The sequence below is a fragment of the Gracilinanus agilis genome, chromosome 2, assembly GCF_016433145.1.
Source record: "Gracilinanus agilis isolate LMUSP501 chromosome 2, AgileGrace, whole genome shotgun sequence".
In the NCBI taxonomy this organism is placed as follows: Eukaryota; Metazoa; Chordata; class Mammalia; order Didelphimorphia; family Didelphidae; genus Gracilinanus; species Gracilinanus agilis.
In genome coordinates this window covers 42,463,820-42,483,551 of record NC_058131.1, presented here as the reverse complement: position 1 = coordinate 42,483,551, position 19,732 = coordinate 42,463,820, and the positions used below count along the sequence as shown (strand labels likewise).

The 19,732-nt window shown below is 48.2% G+C and overlaps 1 protein-coding gene across 1 annotated transcript; it reads right to left on the bottom strand.

Moving 5' to 3' along the window:
• Positions 1 to 10,620: 10,620 nt before the first annotated feature.
• LOC123233215 (fibulin-7-like) lies at positions 10,621 to 19,130 on the bottom strand. The gene is made up of 7 exons (XM_044659364.1): positions 19,065 to 19,130; positions 17,906 to 18,062; positions 15,392 to 15,517; positions 14,625 to 14,747; positions 14,065 to 14,202; positions 12,484 to 12,622; positions 10,621 to 11,337 (listed from the first exon to the last, which is right to left on the bottom strand). Exons 1-7 carry the CDS (start codon positions 19,128 to 19,130, stop codon positions 10,977 to 10,979), a joined length of 1,110 nt encoding a protein of 369 aa, XP_044515299.1. The 3' UTR covers positions 10,621 to 10,976.
• Positions 19,131 to 19,732: the final 602 nt, after the last annotated feature.

Genomic DNA, 19,732 nt, shown 5'->3' with positions numbered 1-19,732 from the left:
TTTTGGGGGAGTTTAGCCGCAAACGAAGAGATCTGGGACAAAACTTAGCCAGGATGGAGTGGATGAGGGCATGTTCATAGGCAGCAGGAAATGAAGCGGGGGAGTGGGTGAGATGCAAAGTTAATGGAAGAGTAGAGAGCAGAGGAGGGAGACAGATGGGGTGGGATGGCATCCCGTGAGAAGCAGAGGCTGGCCTTGGTAAGGAGGCGGGCAGAGGGACACGAGGTATCTGGCCGAAGGGAGACGAGGAGGGAAGGAGGAGCTTGCCTCCATTACGTTGGCTTTTTTGGGAGAACATGAGGCCAGATCCGAGGCCGAGAGTGTGGGGGGACGAGGAGCCGCGGAAGCTTCCAGGAGGGACGAGAACCTTTGGAGCTGCCACTTTGGAGAGCGGAAAAGTCAGATGATGAGGGAGGCATGCTAGGATTGCTAAGGAGTAGAGAGAGTCCAGTTGGGGTCATGCAATCTATTTGTAGTGGACCCAGTTGGGATATTTTCTCCATTTATTTATTCATTCATTATTACTATAATTTTATAATTAAGCATTAATTCATCCACATGCTCCATTTATTCAGCTGTTTGTGTGTAGGTGAGAAGGTGTTCCTGAAACTAGAAGCTTGCATTTCTTGCCAGTTGAAGCCATGGGAAGAGCACAGGTGAATCTGATGGCACTTGAAGAAGCGGAGATTTTCCTGGGCTGGGCTGGTCCCCGCCCAGCCCCACATCCGTGCGCCATCTGACTTTGGAGGGCTCAGTGTGTAACCTCATGCTTTCTTTCCTGTCCCCCCCGGCAGCCATGCACAATCTGCCTGCTGTGGCCTCTGAGCCGTCTCCCCGGCCGGGAGAGCCGCTCAAACACTCTCTCTTTCTTCCTACGAGTCTGGGATGGCCGGGCACAAAGCAGCTATACAGGGATGAACTGGAGCTGCCTCCCGAGTCCTGGCTTGGCTCGCACGGCTCGGGAACCCGGGCTAAACTTGCTTTGGCACTTAGCCCTCCTCTGGCTGGTCCCCAAGAGATGTGTGCTGCTGCCAGATTTCAGGATCAAAAGAATAAAAAATAAAAAAGCCACCCTCTGCAGAGCCGGTGAATGAGGCTCGCTGTTTGTTGAGCCCCAGTAGCAAGCTTTACCCTTGCAACGATCTTCATCTGTCTTCTACCCCGTCCCACCCAAATGACGAAATTATTTCATCTTCACCAAGTCACGGTTGAGAGGGACCCAAATGCCATCCCCACCTTCTACATACAGAACCTGGTTGGAAGAGAAGGAACATTTTTCCAGTCCTTTCATTCCCACCAAAACCACCTTCTCTCCTTTCGAATCCCACCCCCCACTGTACCCCTAACAGGTCCTTAGCAGAGTTGACAACAAGCTCAAAAGTGGCAAAATACCCAGCGGTGCTTTCAAAATATATGGAGCACCCAGGAGGGAATTTTGAAGTGACCCACAGAGGGAACTATGTGTTAAGTCTTTCTTCTATGGTCAAGGGTTATTTATAATCGAATAAATTTACATCGTTGCTGTTATTCAGTCATTTTGACTCTTTGTGCCCCACTTGGAGTTTTCTTGCCAAGGATACTAGTGGTTTGCCATTTCCTTCTCCAGTTCATTTTACAGATGAGGAAACTGAGGCAAACAGGGTAAAGCGACTTGCCTAAAGTCACACAGTTTCTAAGTGTCTGAGGCAAGATCTGAACTTGCACAAAGAAGAGCAAATCCATACCTTTTGACCCAGAAATACCACTTTGAGGTCAGTATCCCAAAGAAATCAACAAAAGGAGAAATTGCCTATTTATTAAAAAAAAAAATTTATAACAGCTCTTTTTGTGGTGGTAAAGAATTGGAAACTGAGGGCTTGCCTATCCATTTCAGAATGGCTGAACAAGTTGTAGTATAAGATTGTAATGGAATGCTCTTCCGCCATAAGAAACGATGAACAATGATTTCATAAAAACCTGAAAAGGCTTATATAAACTGATGCAAAGTGAAATGAGCAGAACCAGGGAACACAGAAAAAGCTGTAAGGCGATCAATTGTGAATGTGAATTGTGATGATCAGCAACACAAGAATCCAGGATAACTCCAAAGGATTCATGATGAAAAGTGCTATCCACTGCCATAGAAGGAACTGATGGAGTTTGAATGCAGATTGGAGTATATCATTCTACTCTTTTTTCTTTTGTGAGTTTTCTTCTGTTTTTCTTGTATGTGTGATATGTGTCTTCTTTCACAACATGAAGAATATGGAAATCTGGAAGGCATGACAGCACATGTGTAACCTCTGTCAGATTATTTGCTCTCTGGGAAGGGGAGGAAAGAATTTAGATCACAAAATGTCAGAAAACACCCAGAGATTTTGTTTAGATTTCAGTTGGATTTCCTGTGCGTTTCAGAGATCTCTGGAGAAAATTGGGGTTCACGAGTCATTTCAGGACCCAAAGGAATTTTATAACATTAAACCTACTTTGTGAGTGCGAGGATCCAGGGCAAGTAGGGGCATGCTCTTAATACAGGAGTTCTTAACTTTTTTTGTGTCATTAGCCCCCTTGACTATCTGAAGTATAATGACTGAAATTCTCGAGAGGAATAATCCTTAATTTTTAAGTCCATTTATTAATCAGCCACTCAAAAAAAATCTAAATTAACCAGTAAACTCCTTCCATAATTCGAATGGATGTTGAGGATTGGGAAGAGGGCAAAACAGAGACCTGGGCCAAACAAAAGCATCTGGGAAAGAGAGTTGGGTCAAACTCAACCAGAGAGACCTGGGGAACCTCCTGGGCATACACCAATATATACCCCATGGGAGTCCCTATCCTGGACATCCCAAACCATTTCTAATGGGTAAACAGTTATTTGAGGAGGTGGGTTAGGAGACCTCAACCTCTCCTTCATTACTTTGCAGAAAGAAGAGGGTCTTAAGGTTGACAACAAGCCCTTTTCTTCCCTGCCACTTGGCTAGGTCACTGTAATCCAAAATGGCTGGTAGAGCTTGCTGATTTTATTTAATCTCTCAAGTGGGTCAAGTGGCTCAGCCCTGCCCCTAATCCTATAATCCTCAACAAAAATCAGCATAAGGGAGCACCCAACCCAGCCTCAAAGCCTGAGGGAGAAACCAGTTGGAGTTTTCAAATCAAACTGTTCTTGGAGGGCTAAAGGCGAGATTATTTCACAAAAGACATCCCAATTCAATATTAATTTTCCAAAGCCCTGGCTCTCTATCCACTGGGCCACCTAACTCCCTTCCTTTTGAAGTTGGCTGTTTGTTAAATCCAGCATGTTTGTGAGGGTCCAGAGTAGAGGGAAAAGGAAAGAGCAAAACATCCCAGTGCTCCCAGGATCCAGGACTGGTTTTGTTGTAGCACCTGGTGCCCAATAGAGAGCAGAAGAGGTGACAGATGGGGACCCCAGCCCCACCGAGAATCCTGGACCAGGGTACTACAGAAGCAACAAGTCAAGCTGGTTTGATTTCTCGTCTGAAGAATAAGATGATTTCTAGTTCAGGAAAATGAAAGATGACAGATCCACAATTCTACAAGGAGCCAAGCAAAGAAACAGCAGAGAAGACAATCCATGGAGAGGAGAAGAGAATCGAGTCCCTTACAAAGAGGAGACAGGGGTTCCCAGAAACTAGGAAGTATGAGTGACCTACTTTGACATATTATGGGGCTCTAAATTTGAACCCACTTGACTCGTGTTTTTGTAGGGGCTCGATGGAGAGACTTTTAAGAGATGTTGATTCCAATTGTTCTTATTAGTCCACCTTATCCAGCCAATAAATATTCAGTCAATAAACATTTATTAAGTATGTACTATGTGCCAGGCACTATATGAAGGCTTTAGCTTTCTAAAGGCAATATTGAGCCTGGCCAACTGAAAATATCAGTAAATAATCATGGCAGGAAGTACCACCAGTGGGGGCTTTGGGGTTATAGCATTAGGGGGGAAAAAACCCCAAAAAAACCTATTTCAGGGAGGTCAACCAAAAAGTTTGTGTCTTAAGGAAGACTTGCTTTGCCCTCAATTTTTCCCTTTCCCCAGCCCTCAAAAAACAAAAATGGCGGCAGATGGCAAGTCTCTTGCCAGACTCTTTTTAAACTAGTCTCTTCCCAGCACAAGCTAGTGTGGAATGAGTCCTGGCCTGGGAGTCAGGACACTTCTGTCCTAATCCTAAAATGACCACTAAGTAGCCTCGTGGGTAAATCCCTTCACCTCTCAGCTTTCTCTTCTGTAAAAATAAGACATTTGGCGAAGAAGAGGTACCTTCCAGCTTCCACAGTCTCTGATTCTCCTCTTCTTCCAGGAGCCCGGGAGGCCCTGTGGGGGCTGGCAGGAGAGGCCAGCTGGACCGTGCAACCTCTGCGGCTCTTGGGCAGAGGCCTTTGGAATGGCTTACTGTTCCATAAGGCGGCCTTTGTAACTTGGGCCACCCTCCTCCCCCTCGCTTCACCCCTGCTACTCACATCTTCCTTTCTAGTTGGACAAGGGCAGCTCTGTGTGAAGGGTGGAAAAGAGAAGGGTTGAAGCAAAGGTGAAAGAGGTTCTGCTTATTGGGGTCAGAGTGGGGAGCTGAGGGGACCCCCAAAGGGCTAGAACTGTAGGAGTCAGGAGAAGGTAGTGACAGGGCCCAGGTAAGAGCTGGAAGAGACCTTGGAGTTCATCTTCTCCAATGGCCTTATTTTACAGATGAAGACTGAGGCTCAGAGGGGCACAGTGATTTATTACCTAAAGTCACCCAGTGGTTTATTTATTCTCCCTAATATGATTTGTCCATAGCTATTCTTAATTCTGGACATCCCTTAGGATCTCCAATTCTAATTCCTCCCCTCTTCCAGCCCCCTCAAAATCTGACCCCTAGACTGAGCAGAGGTCTTGAAAAATACAAATATTAGTGATATCTCTGCATTCCTTAATCTTTTCATTTCTCTCCCTTTTCTCATTCTCCTCAACTTAATGGATGACTGTCTGGTCCTGGGGGAAAGTAAAGCCCCTCTTCTAGCCTAAAACTAGTGTTAATCTTTAAGGAAGACAGTGTTATCTTTTAATTTTTAATTTTAAATTTTTTTATTGAGAAAATTGTCCCATGGTTATGTGATTTGTATTCTTTCCCTCCCCTCCCCCCCCCCTCCCATAACCAACAAGCAATTCCACTGGGTTTTACATGTGTCATTGATCCAGACCTTTTTCCATATTATTGATATTTGCACTAGAGTGATCGTTTAGAGTCTACATCCCCAGTCATGGGTGGATACCCAGGTTCTTTCTCTGGATATGGATAGCATCTTCCTCATAAGTCCCCCAGAATTGTCCTGGGTCATTGCGTTGCTGCTAGTAGAGAAGTCCATTACAGAATGTCATCTTCTTCCCCCAACCTGGTGATGTCAGGACTTAAATGTTGGGTTTTCTCCAAAGGCTTCTCATGAGCTTCCTTCTGTAGGTTCCTTCAGATCACGGCCATGGCCGTGATAACTCCACCAGCTAGGATGCAGCTCCACTTCCCTTATTCTCAGTCACTAGGAACTAGAGAAAGGCTTATAAAGGATAGAAGCCACCCTTGGGTAAAGTAATGGAAGGAGAAGGAGCTCGGCTCCAGCAAGTGGAAGGGGTTAGCTCTTGCTAGAAATTGTTCCCAGAAGGATCTTGATGGATGGTTATATGGCTCTTTGGACTCTTGGCCTGCTTGTGCCCCTTTGAGGTCTTCCTGTCTGATTGGGTATGTCACAAGAGATCCCAAAGGCTCACGTGGTATTTCTGTGTTCTCTGTGGGCCGAGTGGCGTGAAAAGGCCCTTAAATAGGCAAATGCCTGGCCGTTGAGCATCAGAGGAGCTAATCTCGGACCAGGCTTGGAGTAGTTTTGATGGTGAGATGAGATTCATCTTGGCAAGGCCAGTCTTGCTAATTCCCTACCATTGCCTTTGATTCACTCCAAGGCGAATCAGGCCTCTTTGGGTCCTTTTTCCCCCTGTTTCCTTGAAAAGGGAAATGGAAGCTTGGAGTCCCATAGATGCTTAATGCTATAAGCTTCTCTCTTAATGGTATGAGGTCTCAGTAGCTACTACCCAGGACCACAAAATACATGCAAAAGGTCAATATAGAATGATTTCCCACCATTCAGTCCTTATGTTTTTGTTTTTAAACCTTTACTTTCTATCTTAGTAGCAACTCTAAGGCAGACGGGAAAGGAATATGTAAGTGGGAGTAAGTGACTTGCCCAGGGTCACACAGCTTTGGAAGTTTCTGAGTTCAGATTTGAATCCAGGTCCTCCTGACTCCTGGCCTGGAGCTCTCTAGCCACTGTGCTACCTAGCTGCCCCTCTCGTAGTTTTTGTATGTCTGACAAATTCTGTTTTATGTATGAGGATCCAATGATGATTTGCAGTGGCTTGAAAAGAGATGGGGAGTGTTACCTGCAGAAATGTATAAGGCTAGAAGTGTGAGCTAGGAAAGTCAGGGCAGTCGCTTCCCTTTACTGCTCTGCTTAGCTTTTGTTCTTATTTAACTTCATTTATGAGCCAAAGATCCAAGAGCATCAATCAAACATTTATTAAGCTCCTAGCCTCCACCAGATACTGGGAATATATGACAAAAAGTGACACAATTTCTACTCCCAAAGAGCTTCCTTATATCATTGAGAGAGACATGCATGTATGTATCCAAGTCTACACAGAGGAGATAGAGAAGAAATCCAAAATAATGACAAAGTAGACAGGAAAAGAGGGTACAAGCTATGGGGTGTGCACTGTCTATTTTCTGCTTCAGTGAGGTCCAGCCTCAGGACCATTTTCAGCACCCCCAAATCTTTTAGAGACAAGACCTTTTCCACTTCTTTTTCCCCACCTTCTCTAGGATGCGTAGGGCACCCTGGCTTCCTGACCCGGCTGCTCTGCTCTGAGACAAGCCTCCTGGGACTTCAAAAGACCGAGCATTAATACCCACTGCCAGGATGAGCCTTAAGGAAAGCCCTGCACAGTCTAACCTTGTGACTTCCTCAATGGACCATTCTCCAACCACACTACTCAGTCTGTCTGGACTTATCAGTCAATGGTCAGGTTGCTCTAGGTCTTTTATACTTGCCCCATCACAATAATTCAAAACCCCCAGCTACTCATTCCCCATCCCTAATCACCCCTCCCTCAAACTTACGTGCCTTAATCCTCCCTGGATAGAGTTCCATCCTAGATCAGATTGACTCTTCCACTGGGCTCGCTGGAATGCCTGCTCCATAAGGAACAGGCTTCCTTTCATCTTAAACCTTTCTCATTCCTTCCATTTTCTGTCAGTCAATAAATATTTATATTCATCATCTACAATGTGTCAGATGCTGTGCTAAACACTAAGGGAACAAAAAGAGGCAAAGACTAATTCCTACCCTTAAGGAACTTCCAGTCCAAGTCCAATACAATAAAAAATGAGTGATGGTGTTATAGGGAGATATAGAGATAGTGATGGTGATGATGTGTATCTATCTATGATCTCCTCAGCTGCAGTTGATTGGAGGAACACCTACTCCTGTCACCCTGACTGCTGCTGCAAGTTCTCCCCTTCCTCTAATAGCTGCCCAAGTAAGGACCCTCGAGAGATTAGATGGATGGGTAACCTTTCCAGGTCCAACCTGGGGTTGGATAAATTAGTATTGGGTTATTGATCTGCCTTGGATAATGTTCAGGATCTGACTGCATTTGATTCCCTTCCTAAGGGCCTTGATAGACAACTCAGGAAGGTACTTGTTTTTAAACACTCTTTATCTATAAATAGGGAAAGGATAACAAGGTCAAAGATTGGGGATTGGAAACGCTATTGATCTATTATCTATGGGCTAAATAACAATCAGGACTGGAGGCTATTGATCAAGTGGAAGCTGGATATTTTACCTTTCCTCTACCTCAGGCTGGACCTGGCCACAGCCAAGCCAGAGAATAGGGAGGCTATTGCCACAGATGTATTGATGGTATTTATTCTCTCAGCTCTCTTATCACCAGTGTTGATGATTCACTAGCTCTCACAGTCTATCAGGAAATAGATTCAGGTTTATTCCTACCCTCTTCTTCTTAAACCACACGGCAACCCTTCAACCACCCTTCAAACCATGCTTCCAGCTACCCACTGCCCAGATTGAACCACAGAGGTTGGCAGAGATCTGTGATCTGCAGTTCTTAACCTCTGAGTCCAGAGACTTCAGAGCTCAGAGACTTCTCAGTCCAGAGACTTCTTTCTGTCCAGAGACCTCCTCAAAGTGGCTGTGAGGGATATTTATAGGGTGAGGTCAACTGATGTTTGCCCCCTGGCTCACAGCACCTGGGAACATTCCGAGTCTCTCAATTGCCATCCCTTTCACTCAAGGTGGCATCCATCTCTTCCCAGATTATTGAATATAACAATGGTAATGGGAAACTAGAGCTCAGGAGTAAAACTCAGACTTTTTAAGATTTAAGACTTTTTAGATTAAGGAGTCATCTGCATAGAGACAACAATAAATGAGAGAGATAGAGACACAGAGACACAAAGACAGAGAGAGAGAGACAGAGAGAGGGAGAGAGACAGAGACAGAGATAGAAAGAGACAGGGAGAGGGAGAGGGAGAGGGAGAGGGAGAGAGAGAGAGAGAGAGAGAGAGAGAGAGAGAGAGAGAGAGAGAGAGAGAGAGAGAGAGAGGAGGGAGAGTTTATTGTTATTGGTAAGTGGACAGAGTAATGAACTTAACATTTACTTGTCCAGCCCAAACTTTCTGCTTTGTGTGTGTGCATGCATGCATGTGTGTGTGTGCACGCACGTGCACGTGCCCCTCTCTCACTGGATCCCATTTCCTTCTTTAACCTCAAGGGGATGTGGAATAGTTTTGGGAAAATATACTAGCCCTGACTGATGATAGAAACAGGCTCTGCCTGGGAGGGCAAGAGTAGGAGAGACCAGGTTCCAAGCCCAGTGCTATCACCTTGGAAAAGTCATGTCTTCCCATTGGTTCTCAGTAAGGAGAATGATCTTCGCACTTCTCTCTCTTCTTACCTCAGAGCCTNGGGAGAGGGAGAGGGAGAGGGAGAGGGAGAGAGAGAGAGAGAGAGAGAGAGAGAGAGAGAGAGAGAGAGAGAGAGAGAGAGAGAGAGAGGAGGGAGAGTTTATTGTTATTGGTAAGTGGACAGAGTAATGAACTTAACATTTACTTGTCCAGCCCAAACTTTCTGCTTTGTGTGTGTGCATGCATGCATGTGTGTGTGTGCACGCACGTGCACGTGCCCCTCTCTCACTGGATCCCATTTCCTTCTTTAACCTCAAGGGGATGTGGAATAGTTTTGGGAAAATATACTAGCCCTGACTGATGATAGAAACAGGCTCTGCCTGGGAGGGCAAGAGTAGGAGAGACCAGGTTCCAAGCCCAGTGCTATCACCTTGGAAAAGTCATGTCTTCCCATTGGTTCTCAGTAAGGAGAATGATCTTCGCACTTCTCTCTCTTCTTACCTCAGAGCCTTCCATGATGCAGAAAGATGATGGTGAGATAACACACGGGGAACTTAGAATTCTGGGCCACAAAAGTATGAGATAAGCCAAACAAGAAGGTATTTCCTAAGCTTTTGCAATAGAGATGATGGCAGGTCCCAGACCCTGGGGTCTGTGCATAAGAAAGACGGGAGTGTGCGAATATTGGGCAATGCCAGTCTGGTCCATGTGTCTGATTGGTTTGGGAAATCCCAGTGCTCCCCTGGAATGTTCAGCTGTGGCTGGATTGGCTGAGATCTCCAGGCCATGTTGGCATGCCCTGCACTGGGGCCTCATAAATTGCCCGGGTCTATTCTGGCATTCCAGGAATACTGACTCAGAGACACGGATGATGACAATGTGATAACTGGCATTTGCATATCATTTTATATGAATTATTTCACCTACCTGTAAGGTAGGTCTTGTGGGAATTATGACTCCTCTCTCCAATTTTATAGTCAAAGAAACTGAGGTTCAGAGAGGCTTCATGGTTTACCCACGATCCAAGAGCTATTGTCCAATATACTAATACTAGCCCTATCCGACAGGGAGAGGCAGGATTTGAACCCATGGCTTCCTGAGTCAAAATCCAGCACACACCAGGAGACAGTGTGCCCAAGGTAATAAGGGTTTGGTTTGTTCAGAGGGGATATAGAGACATGGGGGGACAACAATAGGAAATGCAGAGGATGCTGAGGAAAGGTACCTGGGACAGAAATAATTATGCATTATGTAGAGGGAGAAATAATTAGGTAGTATGGTAGGTGGCATAGCATCAATGCCTGACTGACCCACTGACCCCCATAGATGGCTTTAGATCTCTTTGTTTCTCTTTTTTTGTGATCTGGCCCCAACTGGTCAGAATGCTACCACTGGGATGGAGAGAAGGGGCTCTGGTCACTGTCCAGAGTCCTTTAGTTTCCATGGTAACAGATGCGTAATCTGTGGTTAGTCTTGGAGGTTAGGGATAACAAGCTGGTAGGTTCCTCCAGGACTCTTGTACCCCTGTCCATTCTCAGAAAGAATTGGTGTTTACCACCGCACACCCTGATGCTCTGGACACTGGTTTTTCCTGGTGTGGTTTGGGTGAAGGGTTGGGAGGCAGCGATGGGGGAAGCCACTGGCATCTGTTCTACAATGCCTACCCAAAGAGCCCGATACGGAATGATTTTAGTTTTTATTATTCTCAGAGGCAAAAGAGACCTAATTTAGTCTAGCACTCTACTGCTAGATGGAGAAACTGAGGCCCGGAGCAGGGGAGGTGACTCGTTCAGGCTCCTAGAAGTCACAAATGGCAGAGTGAGAGCCAGAGCCCAGGTTTCCAGGTCCCCAAGGCATGGTGGCTGGCCTCTCCCCCACCCTCCCTAGCATCCCAGCCCTGCGGACTATAACAAAGGCTGAGGAAGCAAAAACAGAAACAGCAGCCTCGGAACACCCTCCCCTTTGCACCCTGAGGTGAAGCCGCTGCGAACCCCGAGGAGGAGGGCCCCCACCACCAGCGAGCTAGAACTCATAGGGGGAGATGAAAGCGGTGATCCTGAAGACGTGCTTGCCCAGCAGAACCTTCTTGGAGAGCTCGCTCATCTCCAGCTGCACCTCCAAGGTGGCGGGGCCAGGCACCGGGCTGGTCAGCACCAGCTCGCCCGTGTGCCGGTCTGAGCGCTGCACAGCAAAAGCCCCGAGGCCCCGGCCACCCGTGATGGCGAAGCGCAGGCTGTCTCCGAGGAAGCGCGTGGTGGACATCCTGAAGAGGACGCGGGGCACCGTGCGGTTGGACGGCAGCGGCAGGTAGTGAAAGGAGATGGAGTTGGCCGCCTGGCGGCAGGCTTGGCTGTCCACTGGGCACGGGTTCCGCTCACACTGGCTGGAGGAAGTCGGAGGCAGAAGGAGAGGCTGAGGACCCTGCCCCCAAACCCCTCCTTCCCGACGGTCTGGTCCCCAAAGAGCTCCTGCTGCCCCTCTCCAATGGACACCGTAACTACGGAGCCCTCTAAGGTTCGCAGAGAACTCATTTTCTCTTCCTCTTTCTTTGTAGCCCTGGCACTTTGGAGGATTTTGATAAACGAGGTAATTAATAATAATAAATAATGTTTAACATTAATAATAAACATAAACTAATACATCTAATAAATGTAAACAACCCTGGGAGGTAAGTGCTATTATTCTACTCATTTTACAATCAAGGAAACTGAGGCATGGAATGATCTTCCCATTTATTTAGCTCTTACTTACTAGGGGCCAGCCACTGTTTTAAATATTTTACAAATATCTCATTTGTTAGGCAGCTGGGAATCAGGCAAATAATAGGTCCTTTTTTTTTTTTTTTTTTTTTAATCTTTACCTTCCCTCTTAGTATCAATGCTGTGCATTGGTTCCAAGGCAGAAGAACAAAAAGGACTAGGCAAATGGGCGTTAAGTGACCTGTCCAAGGTCACCAAATTTGGAAGAATCTAAGGCCAGATTTGAATCCAGGTCCTCCTGATTTCAAACCTGGCTCTCTATCCATTGAGCCACCTAGTTCTCCCTTCTAAAGCCTTTTATAACCTGGCCCCTTCTTCCTTTTCTGGTCCTCTTACATCTTACGATTCCCTCCACACCACATAGTGATCTTGTCTCTTTTCTTTTCCTCACACAAGGGCTCGCACATACCTCCGATGGCATTCTCCTCTTCATTTCCTGCTTTTCCTGACTTCCTTCAAGTTTCCCACCTTCTGCCAGAAGGCTTTCCCAGTTTCCCCTTTAATATCAGAGCTCTCCCTTTCCCATTATCTCCAGTTTATCCTGCATTGATCTTGTTAGTGTCTGGTTGGGGGCTTTGCGGGGGGCTGTCTCTCCTGTTAGACTGTCTGCATCTTGGGGGCACACTGTCTGGCACATAGTATGACTTCATAAATGGCTTCTTAACTTGACCTGAATAATGGGCTCATCCCAAGAGACTGAGACCAGGGAGGCTGGAGGTGAGAGACGGGAAAATGGCGGGCAAGTCAGGAAAGTCCAAGAAGTCACTCACAAGGCTGACGTCTTCACGTAACTGGTGTTGTGGCGGGGCCGAGGACATTCTGGTCGCACACACTGGAAGCCCCCAAAGACGTTGATGCACAGCTCGCCTCGGCTGCAATTGTGCTGTTGATCTGCACACTCGTCTACATCTGGCAAAGGCACGACATTTCTCTTAGCACACACATGTTCTCTTCTGTCCTCTCTCTGGGTCTCTGTCTCTCCCAGCCCACCCCCACAGACACAGACACTGTCTCTGTCTGTCTGTCTGTCTGCCTCTCTCTCTGTGTCTCTATCTCTCTGTCTTTGCCTCTGTTTCTCTCTCTGTTTCTCTTTCTCTCTCTCCTCTCTGCCTCTCTCTCTCTCTCTGTCTCTTTCTCTCTCTCCTCTCTGTCTCTGTCTCTGTCTTTCTCTCTCTGTCTCTCTCTCTGTCTCTGTTTCTCTGTCTCTGCCTCTGTTTCTCTCTGTCTTTCTCTCTCTCTCTCTCCTCTCTCTGTCTCTGTCTCTGTCTCTCTGCCTCTGTTTCTGTCTTTCTCTGCCTCTCTCTTTCTCTCTCTCCTCTCTGTCTCTGTCTCTGTCTTTCTCTCTCTGTCTCTATCTCTCTGTCTCTGTCTCTCTGTCTCTGCCTCTGTTTCTCTCTGTCTTTCTGTCTCTCTGTCTCTCTCCTCTCTCTCTCTCTGTCTCTATCTCTCTGCCTCTGTTTCTGTCTTTTTCTGCCTCTTTCTTTCTCTGTCTCTGTCTCTCTTTCTCTCCTCTCTGTCTCTCTGTCTCTTTCTCTCTCTCCTCTCTGTCTCTGTCTCTCTGTCTCTCTCCCCTCTGTCTCTCTCTCTCTGTCTCTCCCTCTCTCACACAGACACTGTCTCTATCTGCCTGTCTCTCACAAAAGCACATACATTAGGCAGGGCAAGAGAGGATGAGAGAAAACATACAGTGGAAAGAGCTCTAGATTTGGTATCAAAGGATCTGGGTTTGAATCTACTTACTACTGTGTGACTTTAGACAAGTCACTTGCTAGTCCCCAGTTTTCCCATTGGTAACACGAGAGGGTTGGTTGGACATGATGGTCCCTAAGGTCCCTTCCAGTTCCAAATCTATCACCCGATGTTCCTACCCTTTGGGCTGTATCTCAAAACAGGACCTCCTGATTCTTCCCAGCAAGGGCTGGCCTGGGAGTCTGAACTTTTTCCTTGTGTCCAAGGGGAATTCACAGAGATAAGGGGAGAGGTCTCAGCGCAGGAGCTAGGACTCCTGAGTTCTCACCCAGAGTCCCTTTGGTGCCTCCTCAATTTCCTCTTAAGTCCTGGGAGGTGGGAGAGACCACCAAAACCCTTCCCACACTCCTTGGGCTATGGGGAGAGCCCACAAGAGGCTGTCTCTGGGCCCTTCGGAGAGTTAGAGTGTGCCATGTGATGGGCAGGTTTGACATCCAGGGTGAGAGGAAGGGCAGGAGGGAGATGGCGCAGAGGGCAGAGAGTGGATGCCGAGTCTCCACGAAGCCAGGCTCCCCCGCAGAAGATGCTGGAGGGTCAGGGGTGCTCTCAGCCCACTTCCCAGCCTGCTCTAATACCCCCTGGGGAGGAACATTGGTGCCCACCTTCACACGTGTTTTGGTCAGGGTTGAGCAGGTAGCCCGCGGGGCAGACACAGCGGTAAGACCCAGGTAGGTTGATACAGCTGTGGACGCAGATTCTGTTCTGTTGGTTCAGCTGGAAAAGCTGGCACTCGTCAACATCTGAGAAAGGGAGGAGCAGAGGGTGGGCTGAAGAGACAACCCAAGAGAGCCCTCCTGCCTTCACTGCCTCCCCAACACTCCCGAAACAGCTGAGGCAGGAACGGAGCTGGGTTGGACTCTAGTCCCTTCCATGTCATAAATGAAGACCCGAAGCCCAGAGACGTTGACTTGCTCAAGGCCACTCGGGTAGTAAATAAAGCTGGAATTTGAACCCTGAACTCTGCCTCCAAATTCAAGACTGTCTCCATTACAGCCCCTTGCTCAGAGCCTTGGGCACCCCCTTTCTGAGGCTCTCTTTTTTCTTTTGTGAAACGACAGTGGCGGACTAGATGATTCCTAAAGTCCTTCCTAGGGCCCTCCGGCTCTCAGATTCTCTCCTCTCTCGGAGGAGACGCGCCTGCCATCTCTTCGGCCACCCTTACCTTGACACAAGCCGCCGGCACGCATCTGGAAGCCCGTGTCACAGCTGCACTGACGGGCGCCCTGCCCGTTCTCGGCACAGCGGGGCTGGCGGCTGAAGGAGGAGTTGCTCAGAGACACCCAGTCTGGGGGCAGTTGGGGTGGGGTAGGCAGAAGAGGTCACAGTCAAACAGAGAGGGCAGTCTCCCCACGGACCTCCCGGTCTGTACGGCTAAGTCTCAGCCTAAGCTCTTGGGAGAAGGGCCCCCGGCGCAAGTTCTCCCTCCAGCCTCCTGGCTCTCCTTAGCCGGATGGACTGAATTTAGTCAAAATTCCCAGAGTAGTAGAGTCGAAGAAGAAGATGCTGAGGGTCAGAGAGCTCAGAAGGGGGATAGCCTAGGAATATGGGGTGCTCTAAGTCTAGACAGCTGCTGGACTGCAGAAGGACGTGTGTGTGCCCACGAAAGATACGTTTGACCACGCGGACTCATGGCCCCAGTTCCTTCTGGCCAGGGATCCCCAGAGGCATTTAGCACCAGACTGGGCACCCAGGAGGCCCTCATGAAAGAGAATCCCTTCCCGGCTCTGCCTGCATCCCCCCTGCTTTCTCAGCTCCCCCTCCAATGGCCCATTGTCAGGCATGATCTGTCGCTTGCCCCAGCCCAGGTATCCGTAACAGCTTTGTCTCTAGGAGACGGAAGCTTCTTCCTGTCTCCCCTTGGAGGGGTGGGATTGGGGTGATTCCCTGCAGATGGTCCCGCAGGGGCCCGGAGGAGAGGGCGGCACTCACAGGAGGTGGCAGGAGTCTGGCAGTTGCTTCCAATCCAGCCGCTTGGACAGAGGCAGATGTATCGCTGTACGTCATCCACACAGGTGCCCCCGTTGGTGCAGGGATGGCTGGCACAGTCATCGATACCTGGGGGCCAGGAGGGAGAGGGCGTCCTTCACTCCATGCCCAGTTCAAGAGAGATTTCGCCCCAGCAAGAGTTGGCAGACACCCCAAAAACTCATCCCTGAAGTCTGATTCGGTTCTGGGATAGTCTGGTGGTGGGGACCCGTAAGAGGGGGATCTGTGCCTGGTGCCTGGGGTCCGGCGGGCTGTGAGCATCTGAAACCCCTTCCCTGGGGCCGGACCAAGATCCTGGACCAGACCCAGAAGGTAGGGCTGGGATCCCGGCCCCTCCAGAGCCCCCACATTCCCCAAGATTCCTTTGCCCTGCTGTGAACCCCCTCCATCGCCCTCCGACACACCTGCCCATCCATCCCCTGCTGCTACAGATACGTTACTCTTGCAAAAGGGCTGCTGTCCACTCCACGTTCGGTTCTCTTGGCACAGCCGAGACTCGGAGCCCACCAGCTGGAAGCCAGCATCACACAGGAAATGCACCTCGTGCCCTATGCCCGCTTTCCTGCCTAGCTTCCTGCCGTGTGCTGGCATCGCCAGATGGGGGCACGTCTCTAGGATGAGGAGGAAAATAAAAATAATTCACGTTTGTGCCGTGCTTTATAGTTGACAGAAACCCAAAGAGTCGGGCTATTGGGGCAGCGAAGTGGCTCAGTGGATAAGAGAACCTGGTTCAGATCTGGTCTCAGACACTTCCTAGCCAGGTGACCCTGGGCAAGTCACTTCACCCCCATTGCCTAACCTTTACTGCTCTTCTATCTTGGAACCAATATAGGGAAGGTAAGAGTTAAATAAAAAAAAAGAATCACACTATTGCATCGATATCATTCCCATTTTATGGGTGACAAAATTGAGGCATGAATGTCTTTCTCAGAATCACACAGCTAGTATATTTGAAAACTGGAATTCAAACCCAGAAGAACCACCCAAAGTCCAGAAATCACTCCACTAGGTTGGGGAGGCTATCAGAATCTTTCTTGTTCAAGCTTTGCTCCACCTTACCCTAGGAGAGGATGCTCAGACCTGAAGAGCCAAGGTCGGGAGGGCCTGGGTTCGAAGTCTCCCTCAAACACTTACTAGTTGTATGACCTCAAGCAAGTTATATAATTTGGGGGGCTCAGTTCATCATCTGCAAAATGGTGGGAGCTGACCCACTGACTTTATTTTTTAAAACCCTACCTTCCATTTTGGAATCAATGCTGTGTTTTGGTTCTAAGACAGAAGAGTGGTAAAGGCTAGGCAATGGGGGTTAAGTGATTTGCTCAGGATCACTCATCTAGGAAGTGTCTGAGGTTAGATTTGAACCCAGGACCTTCCTTCTCTAGGCCTGACTCTCCATCCACTGAGCCTCCTTGCTGCTCTTAGACCCATTAATTTCTAGGGACCCTTTTAGCTGCAATTTTGTGAATCCTTTGATAAATGATATGGAGGAGTTGGGGGGCTAAGGGAGGGCCAGATATAGGGAGTGGAGAAGTACTCATTTGTTCAATCTGGAAAGTTGTATGTTAGAGGAAAATCAGAACAGTAGAAGAATGGATAGTCTATAGAAACTTGTCTGGTCAATTCATAGGATCATGGGATTTCCAAGCTGTAAGAGACCTGAGAGGTCATCTAGGCCCACCCCCACCCCCAACCTACAGATGATGAAACAGGTCCAAAGGACAGAAATGAGTTCTCCAAAGTGACATAGATTATAAGTGACAAAGTCATCACCGTGGCAACAGTCTTCACTGGGCATCAGTTTATCCAAATAGGAAGCAGGCCCTCTATACACTCATTTACTTGCCTCTGCACCTAGACAGGCCCACTGATGCCCAAAGGCTAGGTCTACACAGAAAAACTTAGTTCCATGTGAACAGTTTGGCAAAAAAAGTCCAATTTGGGGACCTGCTATCTCAGTAGCTGGTGGCACAATGGATGGAGAATTGGGGCTGGAGTCAAAAAAATTCATCTTCCAGAGTCCAAATCTGGCCTCAGATACTTCCTAGCTCTATGATCTTTTTTTTTCTTTCTTTTCTTTTCTTTTCTTCACTTTCTTTCTTTCTTTCTTTCTTTCTTTCTTTCTTTCTTTCTTTCTTTCTTTCTTTCTTTTTCAAGTCATTTAATCCATTTACCTTTATTTCCCCATTTGTAAAATGAGCTGGAAAAGGAAATGGCAAACCACTCTAGTATCTTTGCCAAGAAAACCCCAAATGGGGTCACGAAAAATGACTGAACAACAAAAATATGAGTAGTTGGGATAGGCCCACCCTGTTTCCAGCACTGATAGGGGCTCCCAATTCACTGTGAAACCAGACTGTCTCGCAGATCGGAATGGTCCAGAGGGCTATCCTTCCTCAGCAGCTCTCTGGATGAGAGGTCTGGCCCCTCTCAAGCCACCTCCCCAGGCTCCATTGTTACCATTCCTCCGTGTGGCCTGCTTGTGGACATTCCCTTGGAGCATGGTCAGCTGCTTCCTGAGGCTGCGCAGGCCCTGCAGTTGGGCAGCTTCCTGGGTGGACAGCAGTTTCTGCATCTGGCGGATGGTGGCGAGCACTGACCGCTTGCTCAAGCAGCCCTGGAGGTCAGAGGATGGGAAGAGAGACACGTGAAAGCCAGCAGGTCTGCAGAGGACCCTGTGTTGAGTTCTCCACCTATGGAAAGCCCACCTACTCCTTTGGACCAAGGCAGTGCCTTCCACTTCTGGACAGCTCAGAGGGCTCTGGAGCTTGTTTCTTATATGGGACAAAACCTGCCCCTTTGCTTCTCCAAAAGGCTATCCCTTCCCAGAAGTCCCCAGGCCCTCTGCAGCCAAACATCACAAGTCTACATAAATCCTCTTCTCCATGAAAACCATCTTCAGAACCTTGAAAACTGCTATCACATCAACCCTGAGTCTTCTCCAATCTCAACACATCCAATTCAGAGGATCATAGATTTAGAACAGAAAGGGACCTTGGAAGTCACCTCATGTTACAAATGAGGAAACTGAGGCCCAGAGTTGAAATAAATTGCCCAAAATGGAGAAGTAGCTAGGGAGTGCCACAGTGCACAGAGCAGTGGACCTAGAGTCTGGAAGCCCTGAGTTTGAATCCTGCCCCAGACCCTCCCCCTAGCTGTGTGGCCCTGGGCAAGTCATTAAATTCTCCTATTTTTATTTTCCTCAACTGTAAAATGGGAATAATCATAGCACCTTCCTCATAGAGACATTGTAAGGATCAAATGAAATAATGTGAAGTGCTATCTGAGAGCTGGCTATTATGTCAATATTAATAATTATTATAATTATGTAATAATTAATCATTATTGCCAAAGGGGGGGGGGTAAACACACGAATATCTACTTGAGCCTTTCAGGACAAAAAGTATATAAGTCAAGTGGAAAAGAGCCTGATCAAATTCAAGAAGGCTGGATACTAAGTCACATTAACTTCTCTATGCCTTGATTTCTCCATTTGGGCAATGGGTATGCTCATCTTCCAGTCCAAGATGTGTATCCTGTGGTGGGATCTGCCTAAATGATATTGCCTGCTCCCAGAGGGAGGAGGGAGGAGGAGAAATCTTGGGGCAAAATGAATTACCTGTCCATCACTGAGAGGGACCTGTAGAAGGCTCAGGGCCATGAGGAACAGCAACCCAAAAATCATGGTGCCCGGAGAAGGTCGGCTATCCCTGGGGTGGGTGGCAGCTGGGGTCTAGGGAGCCTGGAGGAGAGAAGAAGAGACAACACTAGGGCACACAGAGCATCACAGTGGGTAGCAAACGAGGGCAGGGTAAGTCGCAGCCCTCTCCCAGAACTCTGATTTTCTCCCTTCATTCAGGAGCACTGAAGGCTGCAGGGGATGGGGCAGGGGATGGGGAGAAGGAAGGGAGTTTGGGGTGGAATCCTCTGCCCATGACCGCTCAGAGCAGCCTCCTTAGAATATCTGTGGTGAGGAGATGGCCACTGGCTTCTGAGAGCTTCCCTGCCCCCAAGTTCTGGCACCTCTTTCCTTCTGCTTCCTGGAGGCATCTCCTCTGGGGTGTCCTTGGCCAGTCCCCAAAATGGGCATCTTTCAGCCTTCCTTTCTGTTCAGCCATCCTGCCTGGCTGCAGCCTTGGAGGGTCTAGTGAGGAGTTTCCCTCAGGCTGGGCTTCCCCAGGACCAGAGCCCTGGAGCACACTCATTTCCCGAACAAGAGCTCCAAGATTCCCAGGCTTTCTCCTCCCCCAAGATGCCTCCTTCTCCCCAAAGCCAACGTACCTGTTG